General features: G+C 41.3%; 2 protein-coding genes across 2 annotated transcripts in view; one reads left to right on the top strand and one right to left on the bottom strand.

Moving 5' to 3' along the window:
- Positions 1–2,802: 2,802 nt before the first annotated feature.
- Mphosph10 (M-phase phosphoprotein 10 (U3 small nucleolar ribonucleoprotein)) lies at positions 2,803–18,433 on the bottom strand. Its single transcript, XM_005381662.2, has 11 exons — positions 18,244–18,433; positions 16,766–17,444; positions 16,183–16,340; positions 15,580–15,739; positions 12,074–12,215; positions 10,977–11,044; positions 10,224–10,361; positions 7,479–7,589; positions 5,068–5,175; positions 3,437–3,667; positions 2,803–3,032 (listed from the first exon to the last, which is right to left on the bottom strand). Exons 1-11 carry the CDS (start codon positions 18,330–18,332, stop codon positions 2,883–2,885), a joined length of 2,034 nt encoding a protein of 677 aa, XP_005381719.1. The 5' UTR covers positions 18,333–18,433; the 3' UTR covers positions 2,803–2,882.
- Positions 18,434–18,533: 100 nt separating this feature from the next.
- Mcee (methylmalonyl CoA epimerase) overlaps positions 18,534–18,644 on the top strand; it is a gene marked incomplete in the record, with an annotated part of 18,939 nt that continues 18,828 nt past the window's right edge. The window contains 1 exon segment of the mRNA XM_013512610.1: positions 18,534–18,644.

The raw sequence follows: 18,644 nt of genomic DNA, 5'->3' as shown, positions 1-18,644 counted from the left end.
TGGAGCGAGCCGGAGCACCTCCTTCCCTTGACACCTAGAAGCGCACCGCCCTGCGCGCCCCTGTTCGCCCCTGCAGACCTCCTCTGCGGCCGGGTAGAACGTAAGGCAACTACAGCAAAAAAGGGTAGGACTGTGAATGTAACTGTTGCTAGTGTCTTACATTTCATTGGAAGTGGTATATTAAGTACATAGACGGTGGTAAGGATGCATACTGTACTCTTAAAACTAAAAATGAACGCAGAGAGATGGAGCTAAACACTCCATCTCTCCATTCCCTTCCTACTTGAGAAAGAGCTCCCTACTTCCTATTGTTTTATTTTGCTCTTTATTTAAACTTGAGCTTCTCAGGGAAGGGAAACTGCGAGGTTTAAGCTTGTGTGTCAGATTTATTTCTTAACATTATGTTCTCAAGTGCACGTACATACTTCTATACATTAAATGATTTCTAGGCGACGTATACCTTAAAAATGTAAATGTCGTGTAAAGGTTATACTATTAGAAAATGACAAGAAGGAAATGTACAGGTGCAATTATTTTTCCAAATAATTCTGATCCATGTTTGGTTGAATCATGGATGTGGAACCCACAGATATTGAGGGCTCACTGTACTGTGAATGAATTTGAGGGCAATCAAACAAGTGAAAAAGGATACAGTATTCTATTTTCATACAAGTCATATACTAGCAAAATTAAGTACAAGGGATACATACATATGTGGTCAAGTATGTATAAATACAAAAGAATCATAAACACCCTATGCAAGGTAACCATGGTTACCTCTTTAGCTCTCTCTGGGGATTGGTGTTTTTAGGTCAAACGTGGTTTCCTAAATGTTATATCATGCTTTTAATTTATATATAAGATGTGTGTAAATTGGCTCCTGCAATGTGTTCTTCCTAAGAGTAGGAATCTGTTTTCTTCAGTTTACCCTTGGTACTGACAAAAGTGCCTGGTTGGAAGCAATAATGTAGAATATCTTTAGAATGTATAAAATATTACATTGCAAAAGTGAATGGATACCTCTCCCCTAGATGTGAAAACACTTAGAAGATAAAAGTGATTTCAGCTCTGCAAATAGCAAATTGCCCTTGGCCAGATAAAATGATCCGTCCCTCCAAGTTAAATATTCTGATCCTGACAACTTATTATGAAATAATCAAGGGATAGAGAAGTAGGGCAGCAGAGTGAAGACTGACAGTTTGAATTTTAAAAGAACCACAAAGGAGAAACTCCTAAGGCCAGGTAATACTCAGGTCACTACTGAGAAATAATACTTCACTAAGGCTACAGGCAGAGGATTCTTCAAAATATTTGTTTGAGGACAAAGGCACAGCCGTGAACTCTATTCTGTGTAACTTGAAAGTTACAGCTGTGTACTGCCTGGTGATATGATCTGAATCAGTGGTGACACACAGGTTAGTTTTTCTAAGACAAAAAATGTTAACATATAAATTGTTTTTTCTAAACTGAAACCTCAGTTCATGTATTCAGGTTTAATTGCAGTGTTGACCCTTTGTGATAAGTGAGTGGGTTTTGGGTTGTTTCAGTACTCGTCTCTATAAAAGGTTCCCCGTCACTGGGAGTGTTCCCCAAAATTCCTGTCCTGAGCCACTAGGGCCACTGTGATGGTATTAAGCGGTGAGTACCTTTAGAAGCGGTGAGTACTTGTCTCTATAAAAGGTTCCCCGTCACTGGGAGTGTTCCCCAAAATTCCTGTCCTGAGCCACTAGGGCCACTGTGATGGTATTAAGCGGTGAGGCCTTCAGAATGTGATTGAGTCCCAAGGGCAAAGCCCTTTGTAAGGGATTAGAACCCTTACCAAAAGGCCCCAGTGAGTTCAGCCCTTTGGTCTCCTGCTGTGTGAGGATGTAGTAACAGCACCATTCTGAAACACAACCAACCTCCTTAGACACGACTTACTGCTGCCTTCATCTTGGGTTTTCCCAGCTTCCACAACTGCTGCCTGTAAATGACCTTGTCCTAGGTATTTTGTAATTGCAACACAAATGGATCAAAACTGGTATTTAATCTAACCTGATAGAACCTGTTCTATCCTGCTGTGGCCAGTTTCTGCAATAATAAACAGACCTCAACTTTCTTAACCATGATTTATCTCTGTAGATGAAATGTCATAAGGGCTTTCCCAGTTGTTTGGCTTAATCTCATTCTCATCCTTTTCCCATCTGGACTAAGGCTTAATGTGTTTCCATCAAGTATTATGAGACTCTTATCAGACAGATGAAGGTATCTTCCCTAGATTGGAAGGCTGACATAAGCACCTGGTGGTCATGGATGCGTCTCTGCATACTGCTGGTCTACCTTCCAAGCTATACCGAGCCTCTGTATTCACTGGTAGCCATACCGGTCCTCCCTGCATATGGTTCTGTACAGCGCTCTAGAGCCTACACTAACCCTTTACTCAAGTGACATACCATTTTCCAAAGGGAAAGACAGAGGCATACGTATGAAAATTCTGCTTGGTATAAAAATTGTGGAAGATAAAGATCAAGACCCCAGAAGGGGCTTCTGCTGCAGACAGTGGTGAGGAAGGCAGCTGGCTCTGTGCCCTTCTTTCAGCCTGCAGGCCAGCTCTGGCTCCCTGGCCAATGTGCTTGAGCTGGCTGGGCCTGCACTAGGCCTGGGTCGTGAGCAGAGCTCTGACGAATCAACTCAGGCAAGAAGGGAGGGCCTCAGGAGCAAGGTCCCACTTCCTCCCCAGAGACACGTAGACACACCTTCCAAACACGGCTTGGCGTATGTCATTGTACTGTGCAAGTCTCAAATACCTGCCATCGACACCAAGACAGTTCTCAAGCATTTTATTACAGAAAAGAACAATCAGAAAGCTTACACATTAATATGTACAAGATATTCAAAATATATTACAGCTTTAATTTATGGACAGAAATATCCTGTTTTTTCTTTTTTTTCTTTGCTGTTTTTTTTGCATCATTGATTTGCATTTTTACTTGATCTTGTAACTTAGAAAAGAATGCTTGAGATGACTTCAGGGCCTTGTCCCTTCCTTCATCCTGCAGATAAAAATAATACATGCTCATGTTACAAAATGTACCTAAGTGAAGAAAAGCCTAACAGTATACATCATTTTGCATTTGTAATATAAATGTGAGAAAAGACTAGAGTTACAAAACTCTGCATCAGTTAGCATCAAGGTATTTCACACGTTCTGTGCGGCTACAACCTTCCTGCAAGTGAAGGGAGAGGAGAAAAGAAGAAAAGCAGGAACCAGCCTAGGCGACCGTGAAGAGCTCTGAGGATGCTCTGCGGCCAGCCAGCAGTGTGCATCTCCCTCTGGCGGGAGCTACCCTGAGCCCAGGCTCTCCGTCAAGGGCAGCACATGCTCCTCAAGGGCAGCCCATGCCCGCCATCTGTCGTCCCCCAAAAGCCCCCGGCAGCTTTCTCTCCTCGTCCTTACCTTTAACAAGGACGCTTTGCCAGCTTTGGTCAGCTGCTTCAACTTCTCTGAAGCTACTGCTTTGCTGTACTTCCCTGCCTGATCTGGGTTGCTCTTTTCAAGCAATTTTCTCCGCTTCTCTTTCTCCTTTATTTTCAAACGCTTTTGATATTTCTTTTTCCTCCGTTCTCGTTTCTTGTCTGTAGCTGTTTTCTCAGCAGCTGTTTTTAGATCTCCAGCCTTATTTTTCTCCTATTAAAAAAAAGAAAGCGCCAACATATCAGTTAACCTAACCTACTAGAAACTCAGGGAGCTGGACGGAGGAATCTGCATGGCAGGAGGCCAGCAGGCGGTTACGTCCATGTCCCATTGTATGGAGACAGGATAAACTCACAGGGACAGTTCAGTCCCCAAACCAATCCAAAGGCGGCATGGACCGCTAGGTTCCGAGCTCACAGTTCTAGTGACACAGCCCACTGTGACAATCAGACTCAGGAGCAGGCTCCAGGGATGTTGCAGAGGCTATCTCAGCTCTACACTAGTGAAACCCCCAGGGCTGAGGTCAGGGGCTCCCAGAGACCCAAGAATAGAGAGAGGGGTGGGAAAGGATCGATCTCCCCTTTGCTCCTCACCTGCCGACCCATCACCAGGCCTCCTCAGGCCTCACCAGACCTGTCACAGGCAGAGGTGGCAATCTGACAAGCGCTGGCTGCAGTGTAGGAAAGCAAGTAAGAGGAAAGGGGATGGCCTGCTGCCCAGCCAGCCCAGGAAGACAGGGCCAGCGTCGCTATGAAGGCACACGCTTCATCACAGCTGCATCTGCTGAATCCAAGTTCTTCCAGCACCCCAATGCTCTGTTCTACTCTAGATTTCTTTGCAGGTAAGTGTCACACAGATGAAATACGAACGAAAATGCTGATGTGAAGTACTGCCAGTATATGACAATATAAACCATTTTTTTAAACATCACTGCTGATATTCACGTTGGATGAAAACAATAATTGGAAACTACTGAAAAATTGTTAAAATACTCATAGCTGCAACTCATGATGCTTGCGTATAGGAGACTATTTTATTTTGAGGCACGGTCTCAGTAAGTTGCTAAATTGTCCAGGTGGGCTTGCTTTTGTGATCTTCCTGCCTCAGCCTCTCAGACTGCTAGCATTATAGGCATATGCCACAATGCCCAGCTAGGAGACAGGTTTTTCAGTATTGCAACATTATTGGTTTGATTAGTCATCTGACGGCATTCACAGGGGACTGGTTCCAGCATCCCTGAACTTCTCACACACTCAAGTTCCTTATATAAGGGTGTATGTGCACACAACCTACAAATAGGTTCCCATATACTTTAAATCACCTCTAGACAATCTGTAACATCTAACACAATGTAAATGTTAGGCAAACAGTTGTTATACGTATTATTTAGGGAATAATGACAAAAAAGTCTGTATATATTCAGTGTGTAATCTGAATATTGCCTATCCGTGGTCAGGTGAATCCTGGGTCAGACAGAACTCAGAGACATGGAGGGCTGACTGTACTGAGAGGCTGCTGAGATACATCAGAATAAAAACTACAAACTCAAGGAAAATAGTACCACATAAATGGAGGCCCAGTTACCGTGAACTGACATGTAGGCAGACACTCACCTTGATCTCCTCAGGGGCTAGGAGGGCCGCATCACTGGCACTCACGGGGGCCACCTCCTCCATGGTTATTGCTGGCAGATTTGACACCACTTTAATCTCTGGCACTGGCTACAGGAGACAGTGCATTTAAAGGCAAGTCAGAAGTGGTCTCAACACACAAGATAAAAATACTTCATGGAAATTACTGCACTTATTTCTGCACTTGTACAGGACAGTTCTGACTCAAAACACCAATTCTTTCATCTGTACTGATTTATTCCCACCTGCCATGTACATGGACAGTCTCAATTCTATCTACTATTTAATAAAATATACTGATTACTGTTAATATTATCTTGTCTTTGGTTATGGAACATATAATAAACATAGGGGAAATGAAATGGAGGGAGATGAATGAGGGGAGATGGAGGAAATGGAGGGGAAATGGAGGGAAATGAATGGAGGGAGATGAAAAGAAAATGCTATATGTTAATAAACATATGGAGGGAGATGAAAAGAAAATGCTTTGGGAATAAGGAAAAATACAGACTACTTGATAATGTTTTCTTATCTTTCAGTTACTGAAAATGTGTTTTTATAAACACAAATACGAAATGGTAACAGACTCAAACATCATCAAAATAATTAAACCTATTGATCTTAAAGTAGAGAAAAGAATGTAAGACCAATTGGAGAGCCTTTTTTTTTTTTGCTTCTATGTCTGAAAGACCTGGCCAAGAAATGCCAAAATTAAAACAGGTTTGACACTACTCACAGTAATAAAAGGACAATGGCAATTATTTATGGCACACTTGCACTGGTATTCTTTCTTTCTAATTCTCAAAATTCCCTGTCGGGGCACCGAGGGACAGAGGGCAAGGGACAATGACTTTAGACCCCTTTGTTGCCAGACACAGGGAAAGGATGAGGCCTGGGAGGCTGGGGCTGCAGGGAGAGACACGGCTGACTCCTCTGCCCACTCGGCTCCGATCACAGTCTGTGCTGCACATTCCAGCTAACGGGGCGGCAATCACCTCAACTCCACCACAAAGAAAAAGAAAGCCCAAAACACGATGGCACCCTGGGCCCTAAGTAACAAAAAATGTCAGTGTGAAAAAAAACATCTCTTCCACAGGATCACTGGTCAGTTATTCATGAGGAACACTGTGCCTCATTGTACAATTTAAAGAGAAACACGTAGCAAATGGAGACAGCCCCAAAACAACAACAAAAACAGGCTGATGAGCTGGTGTGTATAACACCGACCTAAACAGCAAAAGAAGAATAAGAGGGAATCTATAATGGCAATTTACATTTCTCAAGAGGAAAAGGTAAAAAAACCCCAGCTTTTCCAATCGAGACCAGCAGACACAAACACCTTTTCCAATCGAGACCAGCAGACACAGACACTCCTCAAAAAGATGTCTGAGGGCTCCCCATGTCGTGAGCTGGTGTGAGCACACAGCAATGGCATGGCAGGTACATCTCAGGCTGGCTCCCAGACGACTGGGGAACAGTGAACCCTGCAAGTGTGCACTGTAGTAATGGCAGGAAGGAGCAGGGGGTCACAAAGGCGGGAGGCGCACTAGACCGGTCTCCAGAAAGGGCCAGGAATAAGGAGTCGGCTAGCAAAGAAGGGAGAGTAGCTCAGTGGGGCGGGGCAAGAGCACCTCAAGAAAGTGCTGCGGGGTGGAAGGACCTCAGCCTGCTGAAGGAACTGGAAGACCAATGTGGCTGGGGTAGCAAACTAAGAAGCCAAACAGGCTTAGGAGGTAGGAGCCTGGGCCCAGTACTACTTATTTTAACTCCCCTATGTCCTAAGCTGCCATTCGCAAATGAAAGCGTTATACCTGCTTCAGTGTTTTGTTCAAGCTCAGCCTGGGCAATTTAGTGACTTAGCAGGCTCCTGTCTCTAAAAATAAAAAAGGGGATGTAGTTCAGTGTGAAGGCCCTGGGTTCAATATTGCCCTCTCCAAGAAAGATGAATGTGTGATTAGCTAGGCATCATCATGCACCCTTGCAGTCCCCGCTACTAGGGAGGCTGAGCCAAGAGGGTAACTTGAGTGCAGGGAACACAGGGTCTCAAAGAAAACTCAAAAACAAAACAGCACAATGTATGTAAAAGACCAAATATGGTATATAGTAGGCACTTTGTGTCCATCCCCATTACACAATGAAAACGCAAGTGGGGGCTGCAGGGCAGCCCCTGCGGCTAAGGGTCACCCAGAGGATCACTGGAGATCAGGCTGGGTCAACAGGCATAGCCAGCATCACCAAGGAACTGGAAGTGAGTATTCCTCATGGGAGTTCCGCCTGTAATTCTCAGGGAATTACCAGGGGTTCATACCTGAAATGAAACTATAGCTAGTCTCACGGGAGCTCAGTGATTAAAGGCACAGCTGCTCTATTCACTTACCGCTTAACACACTTACCGGCTTGGGGATGAAGTGGAAGTTGGACAGCGCATCTAACTTTAAGAACAGAGAATCCATCATCTTCTGAATTTCTACATGCTCTGGATTTTCTTCTTCCGCCGTTTTTTGCTTAAGAAATGAGTTCAACAACGTCACACAAGGGGGCTCAATATCTATAGCACAGATAAAACACTACACCCAAAGAAGGTATTCGCAGTTTCTCAGCACCAGGGCTTTAAACAAAGAAACATTGGAAGGGCAAAAGTAAAGGTATCAGCACCATGACGCTGCTAGCACCCACCAAGGAGAAGATGGGATGTGTGTTTTAGAAGCCACGGTTAACTACTACCTGACATTTAGAACTTCTAATTTAATTCCCTCTGTGTTTACTTCTGTCAAGAACTAAGCCACTCTCAGTAAGATGGCTGCAATTCTTTTGAAAAGGAAAAACAAGTGTTAGTGAGGGGGTAGAGAGATTGGAATCCGCTGCACTGTGCGCAGGAAAGTCAAATGGTGTAGGGTAGTGACAGCAAGTTTGGCAGTTCCTCAAAAGGTTCAACAGCAGTAGCATTCCTGCCGTAGACATATATGCAAGAGAATCACACACAGGTAGTCAAATACATGTGTAATACCCAAGGGCCAGAGAAAGCCCAAATGCCCATCAGTGGAAGAGTGAATAAACAAATTGTGGCACATATATATATACACATACACACACACACAGTATTACCTAGTTATACAAAAGGAAGCATTGATGCATGCCACAATCAAAAATACTACACTACATAAAAAAAATGACATCCCATATGACTCCATTCACATGAAATAGCCAAAACAGGTAAATCCAAAGCTAGGATGCAGTGTCTGGAAGCTCGGGCAAGGGAAGAATGGGGAGCAACTGCCTAACAGCGCGGGCTTTTGAGGGGGTAAAATGTCTTGGGACTACACAGAGGCAGTACTTGCACAGCACTGTATTAAATACTCCTGACTTACATGAAAATGGTTAATTTTATGTTATATGCATATCACGTCAATAAGGGAAAGAAAAGTGTCCATGTAGACTTCAGGTAATGATCCAAACATCCAGGCACTTTTTTTCTTCTTTTATTTATACATCACTTGTTTAAAATTTGCTTTGAAGAATCCCATTGAAAGACTGGCAGGAGTTTTAATTCTACTAAGGAGGAAAGGTAAACGCCGTTTCATCCTTTTTCCCCCAGCCCCATAGGCTAAGCTAATTTTTTGCTTGCTAGTTTTTTTTTTTTTTTTTTTGAATGACAAGGTGGGAAATAAAAACAGAACCAGGAAGGATGAGCTCCATCTCCAAGACACCAGAGATATATGCACGGATCTGTTTCTGATGTCTGCTATCAGCACCCACGGGCCAGCCATGTCTGGGCACCATACTGCTACTGCTTCTTACAATTATAACCTTTTTTAAAAAATCCCTTGACACAGTGTGGATGGTGTGTGCCTACTCCCAGCTATATGAGAGGCTGAGGCAAGAGGATCCCTTGAGCCCAGAAGTTTAAGACCATCCTGGTCAACACAGCAAGGCCTGTCTCAAAACAAAAACAAAACCACAAAAACCACCCTGAACATAACCTTTCACCTCATCCTAGGCAGTAGCATTTGTGAAATCATGTATTTGATATGATTTTTCTGATCCATGTTACATATGCAATTATGAGGTCATTCGTGTTGTCTACCATCACTTTGCTTACTTCCTCTAGTACAGGTACCAATGGCACATGCCTGTAATCCTAGCATTCAGGAAGGTGAGGCAAGAGGACTGCTGCAAGTTCAAGGACAGCCTGGGCTACAAAGTGAACTCAAGGCCAGCCTGAATTACACAGTGAGACCTTGTCTCAAAAAACAATCAAACTTCAGGAGATACTGATCATCATCCCCATGCCCTACTTCAAAATGGAATGGGTCTACAATTAGTCAAGCTAATTAATATACCAGAATTCCAAGTCCATAACCCAAATCTCAAGTGGTTGTTGGCTTCTAAGAAAGAACTAAGACTACTCTTACAGAACTGGCATGAACTGTTGGATTACCTCTCATGGTTAATACTTTTCCCATTTTCTGAGTCTCTTGTAAGCAGCAGATGTTCAATAATCTCTGACTGATGCTACCTACATCACCCTTCAGCTATTACCCTGGGAGACAAGGCAGCCAGGAAGAATTTTAACTCAGGTGTTTCTAGTTCTTCCACGTCACAGTCGCACCAGGGCAGTGTTTGTGGTGGCTGCTTAAGTAGTATTATTATTTAAACTAGAATAGAAACCTTGCATGGCTTTGCAAAATACAAATCCCTCTAATTCCTAGGCACATATTGACCATATTACCAATAAATCCAATATAAAGGAGCAATTTAATACTTAATCTTCTCATTCTACTCTTTGGCCAGAGATTACTTCTAACGTCTAAAAGTAAGGATGAACTCACAATCACACAAAATACATCAATAACTTCAAAATACCAGTGAGAAATTATTTCAAAATTATAGCACTACAGAGTAATATCTAGAAAGTCAAGAGCCGGCTGTGCAAGGATAAGGTGTCCAAGGCTTGCCAGACACCCCCACTCCCTGGCCTTCAGCGGGAACAGCAGGACCTCCATGCCTAGCATGCTCTGTCTCACACCTCCCTGAAGTGCCCAAAGAGCTCAAGACTGGTCTCAGGATTTCAACAGTCACAAAAAGCCTGCTCTCCAGATTCCTTTCACAGTAACAGCTTTGCCTACAGGCCTCCTTACCTGGTTGAGTTTCATGTATTCCTGCTCGTAAATTTCAGCAAGGCTCAATTTACTCTTCTCGTGGTCTAATGTTAAACGCTTTTTGTACTCATATGCATCCTCTTTAGGTTTTTCTTTCCGTACTACATCGTCCCAAGCCTGCAGTAAAAATGGTGGCAGAACACAAGTTAATAAAAGTAGTAATTTATTCTGGGCCCAAGTAAGTACTGCAGCAAAAAGCAATCTTCAACTTCAGAAATGATTATTCCAGTCTCAAACAATAAGCATTAGGAAAATCCAAGGGGGCATTAACTCAAACATCCCGCTCTGCTTTTGTATCAAATGTCCTTTTCCCGGTTACCAACTTTGATTCCGCATTTCCTCACTGTGCTTTATTTAAAAGTCTTACCTTTATTTTCTGTCATTTCAAATTTTAAGCTATTCTGTATACAGTACCTCCCTGCTCTAGGCTCCACTGCTTCATAGACACAAATATGTAGACAACTATTCCACACAAATTTCAAAGCCATTTCTTAGCATGCATGCCATACACTTAAATTTTATTCCAAGTTAGCAATCCCCCCGCCTCAGCCTTCAGAGTAGCTGGGATTACAAGCGCACATGACTGTGCCAGGCTCCTCCATCTAGCCTTCAGGCTTTTAAATGAGCAACGTGGCGAAGCGGAAATGAGAAGAACACTACCCCTACTCCCTGCATACACGCATACTTCTAAAACTTCCAGCGAAACTTCAGTGCAGTTTCACTCTTGCTGACCTGATCTCTTATCCTCTGCTTAATCATGTCCTCTAGTTGGAAGGTGGTTTCCTCTGTGATCACAGGTGCTGAAAGAAACGTAACACGCACTGATTAGGAAAGTACACTCAAAACTCCGAGCCTCACAGCGTTCTGGGATGCGCAGCATCAGCAACACCTTAAAACTTACTGGAAATGAAAGCTCTGGGGCCAACCCCACGATCCCTGAATTAGAACACAGGGGAAGGAGCTGTTTGTGCCAGTGTGCTTTCTGACATTCCCTCAAGTCTGAGAGTCATAAAACTGGAACACAGACCGTGTCAACTGCTAACGTTTCTACTCCATGCACCTGGAGACTGTTTCCCGTCTTTTCCATTCTCTCTTTCACTGAAATAAAATGCAAACTCATTTGGACTTAATGGGCTTAAGACAAATTTTATGACATGACTAGGGTTTTGGGCTGAAGTTCACAATAAGATCAGGGGACGGTAACAGGTCAACACTTGCAAACAGAAGACTGAGCCTCAGTGTAGTGGTCCACGCCTGCAATCCCAGTACTCTGGGAGGCTAAGGAAGGAGGAGCATAAGTTTGAGCCTAGCCTGGGAAACTTAGCAACTTAGAGACCCTGTGGAAAAATACAAAAGGTAAAAAAAGAATTAAGGATGGGATGTAACTCGGCGCAAAGACCTTGGGTTCAATCCCCAATACTATTAAAAACAAAAGCAAAAATCAAAGAAATCTGATTATGGACTATATATACAGATAGGACTCATTAGTGTGTCAATTTCTTGAATATGTTACCGCTATTATGGTTCTCAGGAGATACACACAAATGTGCTTAGCAGTCAAGCGCTAACACACCGGCAACTTCGCAACGATTCAGGGGGAAAATCAGACACATGCAAAAGCACACATATGCACGGGATGCCAAAATGTTAACAACTGGTGAATGCAGCTAAACAAAACACACATCTACTGTTTTTTCAATTTTTTTTACATGTTTGCAAGTTTTTAAAATAAAAAGTTAGGGAAAGAAATATCACCCAAAATTTGTAAAGTGGAAGCACCAAAAAACCACAGAGATGAAGACTTTGCAGAAGCCCAGTGGGAACCGTACCCATCCGGACGGCATGGTCAAAGTGCAGGGTCTCTTCCAGGAGACTGTTCTCTGGCCGCTTCTGCGCCGTCACTTCCCCTTGAAGCTGCCAAGGCTTTTTTTCCAGTAACTCTTTCTCTAAAGATGCAATTTTTTCATTCATCTAAGGAACAGATGAAAGAGTTCTACATTTACGTAGGAAATAAATTTAGACTTTTACTTGTGTAAAAACGGTACTTTAAAAAGTGGGAGAACAAGAAATGTATTATTTCTCAATGCAGATTTTTTTTTTCTTGCCACCATTTCATTATACCAATCACTTCTACCTGAGGTAGGGTGAGCTGCAGACAACCTCCCCACTGTTTTGAAGGGCTGTGTTTATACGGTAGTAAACTCCCCCAGAAGCATCTGGGTATATTTCTGGGCTCTATCCTATTCATATGATCTATCTATTCTAAATCATTGTTAATTTTCATTATAAGAGCATTCTGAAGTTAGAATACCGAATGAATCATAAGAATGAGGTCAATAAGGTTGTGTGGCATTATTTTCTCATTGTACTACTTTGGATTTTTGTATTCGTGATTCTGGTTACAAACCAAATTGGAAGAGAACTGAATCAAATGCAATGGTTAGGGTCAATGTTGACCTTATGGGGAAATTTGATTCAGTTTTCATTTCATTTGGTTTGTGACAGAACCATGAAAAGAATTAAGTTTGTGACTCACTGAAAGAGAAATTAGGGAAACAACACCCTTCACAATAGCGTCCCCCCAAAATGAAATACTTAAGAATCAATCTAAAAAAGGAAAAAGAAGTTCTCTATATTGAAAATTATAGTACACTGGAAAAGGAGATAGAAAAGGATATCAGAAAATGGAAAGCTATCCCTTGCTCATGAATAGGATCAACAAACATTGAGAAAATGGCCAGGACTCCAAAACTGTTACATAGATCTAATGCAATCCTGATCAAAATACCATTAGCATACCTCACAGATCTAGAGAAAACATTCCTAAAATTCATTTCAAAACAGAAGAGACCTAGAATAGCAAAGGCAACCCTGGGCAACAAAGGAAACACACAAGGCTTCACAATCCCTGACTTGAAATTATACTACAAACTACTGTGACAAAATCAGCAAGGTACTGGCAAAAGAAAGACCTGAGGATCAGTAGAACAGTTGAGAACACGCACACACAACTACAAACACATTCAGCCACCTTATCTTTGACAAAGGGGCCAAACATTTTCACTTGAAGAAAGACATCCTCTTCGATAAATTATGCTGGAAAAACTGGCTTTTCACATGCCAAGACTAAATCTAGACCCATGTCTATCACCATGTACTAAAGTCAAAATGGATCAAAGATCTAAATATTAAAACAGAAACACTAAATCTACCAGAAGAAAAAGTAGGCAGAAATTTGAAGACTTAGGGCTAAGCAGAGTTCATGAACAAAAACCAAACTGCACAGGAAGTACTTAAGAGAATCAACAACTGAGATCTCATTAAAAAATTTCTGCATATGAGAAGAAATCACGAGCAGAAAAGAAAACACATAGTGGGAAAACATTTTGGCCAACTGTCCCTCAGACAAAGGATTTCTATCCAGAACATATAAAGAACTGAAAAAAATCAGCCCCCCCCCCAAATGAAAGATCCAATAAAAACATGGGCATCTGAGATGAATACACCTTTCTCAGATGAAGAAATACAAATGGTAAATATATGAAAAAAATCTTCAACATCTTTGGTCTTTCGTGCAATGGAAATTAAAACAACAGTGAGACTTCATCTCACCCCAGAAAGAATGGCTATCATCAAGAAATCAGTAACAAATGCTGGTGGAGCTATGGTGGGGGGAAAGGAACCCTTCTCCACTGCTGGTGGGAGTGTGTACAACCACTGTGGAAATCAGTGTGGAGATTCCTCAAAAAACTAGGATTAGAGGTCCCATTTGACCTAGCTATTCCCTTTCTGGGTATTTTCCAGAAGAACTGAAAACACCATACCACAGTAATATATGTGCACCCATGTTTACAGCAGCACAATCTGTCATAGCTAAATACTGGAAACAACTTGAACGTCCATCAACTGAGAAATAGATAAAAAAGATGGTATTTTTATACAACAGAATACTACTCAGCTATAAAGAAGGATAAACTTGAGGCTTTTATAGGTAACTGGATGCAACCTGAGACCGTACTCATAAGTGAAATAAATCAGACTCACATATGTAAACACTATATTGTCTCCCTAATGTAAAAAACTGCAAGAGTAAATAAGGACCAAAATGTATAATAAATATTGTACATTTGTACAAGAAACTGCTCAAAAGGAAAGAACAACTAGGATGGGGAAAAGGAGAAAAGCAGGAAGGGAAAAGAAAAAAATACACACACACACACACACACACACACACACGAAAGCTAAGATCACTGAAAACTAAGATAAATAAATATACTAATTTCTATTAGTTCATTAAAAAGAACAGTTTGTGCTTATATTAAGTTTGTGAATCAAGGCACCACTGTATTCATAAATTGAGACTGTGTATGTGCATTCATATATGTAAATGTCTACTTTAATGTCATCTTTGTCAGGTTTTGTTTCGTGGTTCTGGGAACTGAACCCAGGGCCTTCACACTGAACTACATCCCCAGCCCTTTCATTTTGAAACAGGGTGTCACTAAGATGCACAAGATGGGCCTGAATTTGTGATCTACCTGCCTCAGCCTCCCACCATGTAGCAATTAAAATGCACTTACCACTGTACTTCATCTATTTCCTGAGGGCTTAACAGAACTCCAACATAAAATCAAACCTTCTTTCTTTTTGGGTGGAGGTGGGAAGAATGAGGTAGAACAATTGGACACTAACACATTACAAATTTACGTTGCTTTATGGTATTTCTACTTTAGACTTTCTGTTCTGGGGACAATCATGGATTTAATCCAGATTCTAAAACTTATTCATAATTCTTTTGCTATCTTGTTATCTTTCATTATCTATCCATTCTCATTATAGTATAATTTTAAAGTGGATAAATGATCAAAGCCAAACTACATCTGTTAAAATTAGATTACACCTGTTGAGCATGGTGGCACACACTTACAATCCTAGCACTCTGGAAGGATGAAGCAGGAAGATCACAAATTCAAGTGAAGCCTGGAGAACTAAGGAAGACCCTACCTCAAAAAAAAGGGCTTGAGGGTGTAGCACAGTGAGAAGACTGAAAGTTCATTCCCTAGTACCACAAAAACTAAAAAGTACAAATAATAAAATAGTGACAGTTCATCTGCCTGTGTTCCTAACTAAAAGCTATGGGCTAGAAAATGCGGTGCTAACTTTTACAAATTAGATGCCTTCAGCATGACATCTAACTATAGTATACTAAAGAATATAGCTGCAAAATTTTTGTTTCTGAAGTCCAGCTAGGACTTCCAGCTGGTAAATTAGAATAGTTAGTCTGTGAGTACCACAGTCATAGTAAGCATATAAACCTTAAACTCTCAATAATTACCTTCTCTTGTCTTTTTTCAAAAGAGGATTTAATTTCATCAGCATGTAACACATCTGTATCTTTATTTTCCTCATCATATGGCAAAGCAAAAGTCACTCTTTTTGAGCCTTCTTTATGTTGTTTACCATCTTCACTTTCTTCAAGGTCATTATCTTCATCCCTAAAATACCAAAATGCTTATCAAAAAAACGAAAACATCACTTTCCATTAGGCCATTAAATTATTAAAGAGCAGAAGGATTTAAGTGAAATGCTATTTAAAAAATAGAACAAAAATGCCCAATGCACACAAATAAATTACTTCATCAATCTCTAATAAAAACTTAATTCACAAAAATAACATTAGATTTATATTGGCACAAAACCCAAATCAAAGCACCACCCTTATAATAAAGCCTTGGTTGCTACTTCCAGGGGTATTTTTCTTTTATCAAATGATTGCTAATGTCCCTTAAATTCAGGGGCTTGTTTTTTGGCTACCCTGAAATTATGTTATATTAGAGAATGCACTTTTGATCTTTAAAGAGAAGCACATTTGATAACTATGAGTAAACCCTGCCTGACTAGGTAATTCCAACTTACAATGAGGATTCAAAACACTCACGTTTCTGAAATGCTTTCTTCAGCTGCTTCTTCTTCAGCAATTTCTTCCTCTTCTTTGTCTGAACCCAGCTCATCATCATGAACATTTGACATGTCTTCATCACTCTCAATTGGATCAAAGAAATCTTTGTATTTCAGATTTCTGGAACTTTTTCCTGACTGAAATAAAAAGATGTAAGAAACATTTAAGTGTAAGAAAATGTATAAAAACATGTACATGTACTACACAAATATGTATATATTTATAAATATGTATATATACACACACACATAATATTTTCTAACTTTAACAATACTAGCTAATTATAACTATGGGGGAAGTAGCAACTAATAACATTACCACAAAACCATAAAAACTGGAACATAAACTAAATCAAGTTTGGATCCATTTATAACTGATAAAATAAAAGCACAATATTCTATTATGTCTAAAATCTTCTAACTACAATTATTTCTAAAATAACCCAGCCTAAACAAAGTATTAAAGGCCTTCCACTCACAATTATTTTTAGTGTTTGGTGAAAACTCTGATATCTCTTAACAAATGATTATAGCTTTCTCTCTTCTCATCTCCCAAACCTTACCTTAAGTTTCTGATTTTCAAATAGTCCTCCATCGTCATCAGAATCAATGTCTTCAAAAAAGTCAATATCCTCTTCCTCCTCGTCCTCCTCTTTTTGTTCCTCTTCTTTTTCTATGGTCTCTAAAAAGGTCTCCATTTCAGATAGTTTAAAGAATTTATCATCCACTATGGACTTTTCTCTTGGTTTCCTAGGCAGTGCATTTTGAACCTTGCTCTGCTGTTCCAACTTACTGATATCAAAGTCAAGATCAGAATCTTCATCACTGAAAACTGGGCTTTCCCGCAGATCAGCTTTGCTTGAGGTTTTAGCTTTCTCACACCCTTCAGGATCATCATCACCCATGTCTGACAGTTCTTCTTCTTCTTCCACATCTTGTTTTAGGACCTCCTGACTATCAGCCTCCATCTCTGTACCACCCTCTTCATACTCCACTTCTTCATCCTCTGGGAGAAGACTGATGTCTTCATCTTTAATTGTTTCACTAACTGCGTCCTGGAAGTAGTGTAAAGTTGGTTCATTTTGCAATTCCAGTTGTTGCCAAATCTGCTCATCATCAAAATTGTTTATCACAAGTTTTTGTAAACGACTTCCAGGGATGCTACCATTCTCCACTATTTTATTAAAGTCATAGAGAACTTTCGTTAAAGAAGTGAATTTTGATGCTAATCCATCTTGAATCCTATTGAAGGAAGGGATTAAATGAGATATAGAATTATAGATAATATTCTCATAGCACTCTGATTTAAAAGAAAAATAAAAAGCCAACTGTTGCGCAAATAAAAATTTAAGTATAGATTCTGGTTCCCAATAATAATATCTTGCTGGTGAGCCATGCTGATTTTATATGAAAACTGTCAACTAATCTGAATATGCTCTATAGATTTTAGGTAGGAAAAGCATTACAGAGCCAAATGTGGTGGTGTGCCCCATTTGGGAAGTTAGGGCAGAAGGATCACATGAACTAGAAGTTCAAGACCAGCCTGGGCAAGGTAGGAAACTCCATCTCAAAAATAACACAAAGTAACTATTCTAGATCTATTTCCCAAGAGATACATAGTGAGCCAGCCTGAAATTTTCAACTCCACTACAGTATCTACCATTCCAAACATTCAACACATCGACAGTCAACATTTGCTTTGGCCAGAGTGGCTGGAAAAGTCCTCTCTGAGGATGTGATATCTGAAATGAGAACTACACATAAGGAAATTCTTTCACAAAGATCTGGAAACCGTGTTTGGGACAGAAGAAAGAACAAACCCCCTAAGATGGACATGAACTTGGTGAGCTTCAGGGACCGAAAGACCGGAACGGCTGCAATATAAAAAGCTTGCGATTTTAAAAAATGTGACAGGGAGCATAACCTGGAGAACCGTGATGTACACTCTCTCTTCCTCTCTCTAAAGCATTTGCCGGCCACATGCAACCCAGCCCTTCCAGCAACTTGGGCTGCTCTCCGAGCCCCACATCGGCGTACTCACGTGAGGAAACGCTCCGGCTGCCTAGTGGCTTGACTGATCTCTTTCAGACACCTCTCCAGGGTCCGTCGGCGCCAGACCCCCGGAGCCATCACTCTCACCAACTCCAGGAACCGCTCAGCACGCTCCGGAAGAGGGCCGTGCGGAAACCTCCCGGCAACGGCTCCCCTCTCGCTGCCTGGAGCTCAGAGCCGAAGGTTCCGCGACTCAAAGGTTCCGGAACCACCCACGATCGGAGCCAATGACAGCGCGAGAATTATCACTGGGCATGCGTATTGGGGCGGGGGCAAGCGCCTCGCACGCCTGAGAATCCCGCAGGTGGTGACTATCCTCGCGTTATATTACTGGTTTAGATACAACCAGTGTCCTCGAGAACGAGGCAGTGCGGCAGCAGAGCAGACAGC

Source organism: Chinchilla lanigera, unplaced genomic scaffold (genome assembly GCF_000276665.1).
Source record: "Chinchilla lanigera isolate Chin_1 unplaced genomic scaffold, ChiLan1.0 scaffold00015, whole genome shotgun sequence".
NCBI classification, from domain to species: Eukaryota; Metazoa; Chordata; class Mammalia; order Rodentia; family Chinchillidae; genus Chinchilla; species Chinchilla lanigera.
The sequence above is the reverse complement of the archived record's forward strand: the minus strand, read 5'-3'. Positions and strand labels throughout refer to the sequence as shown.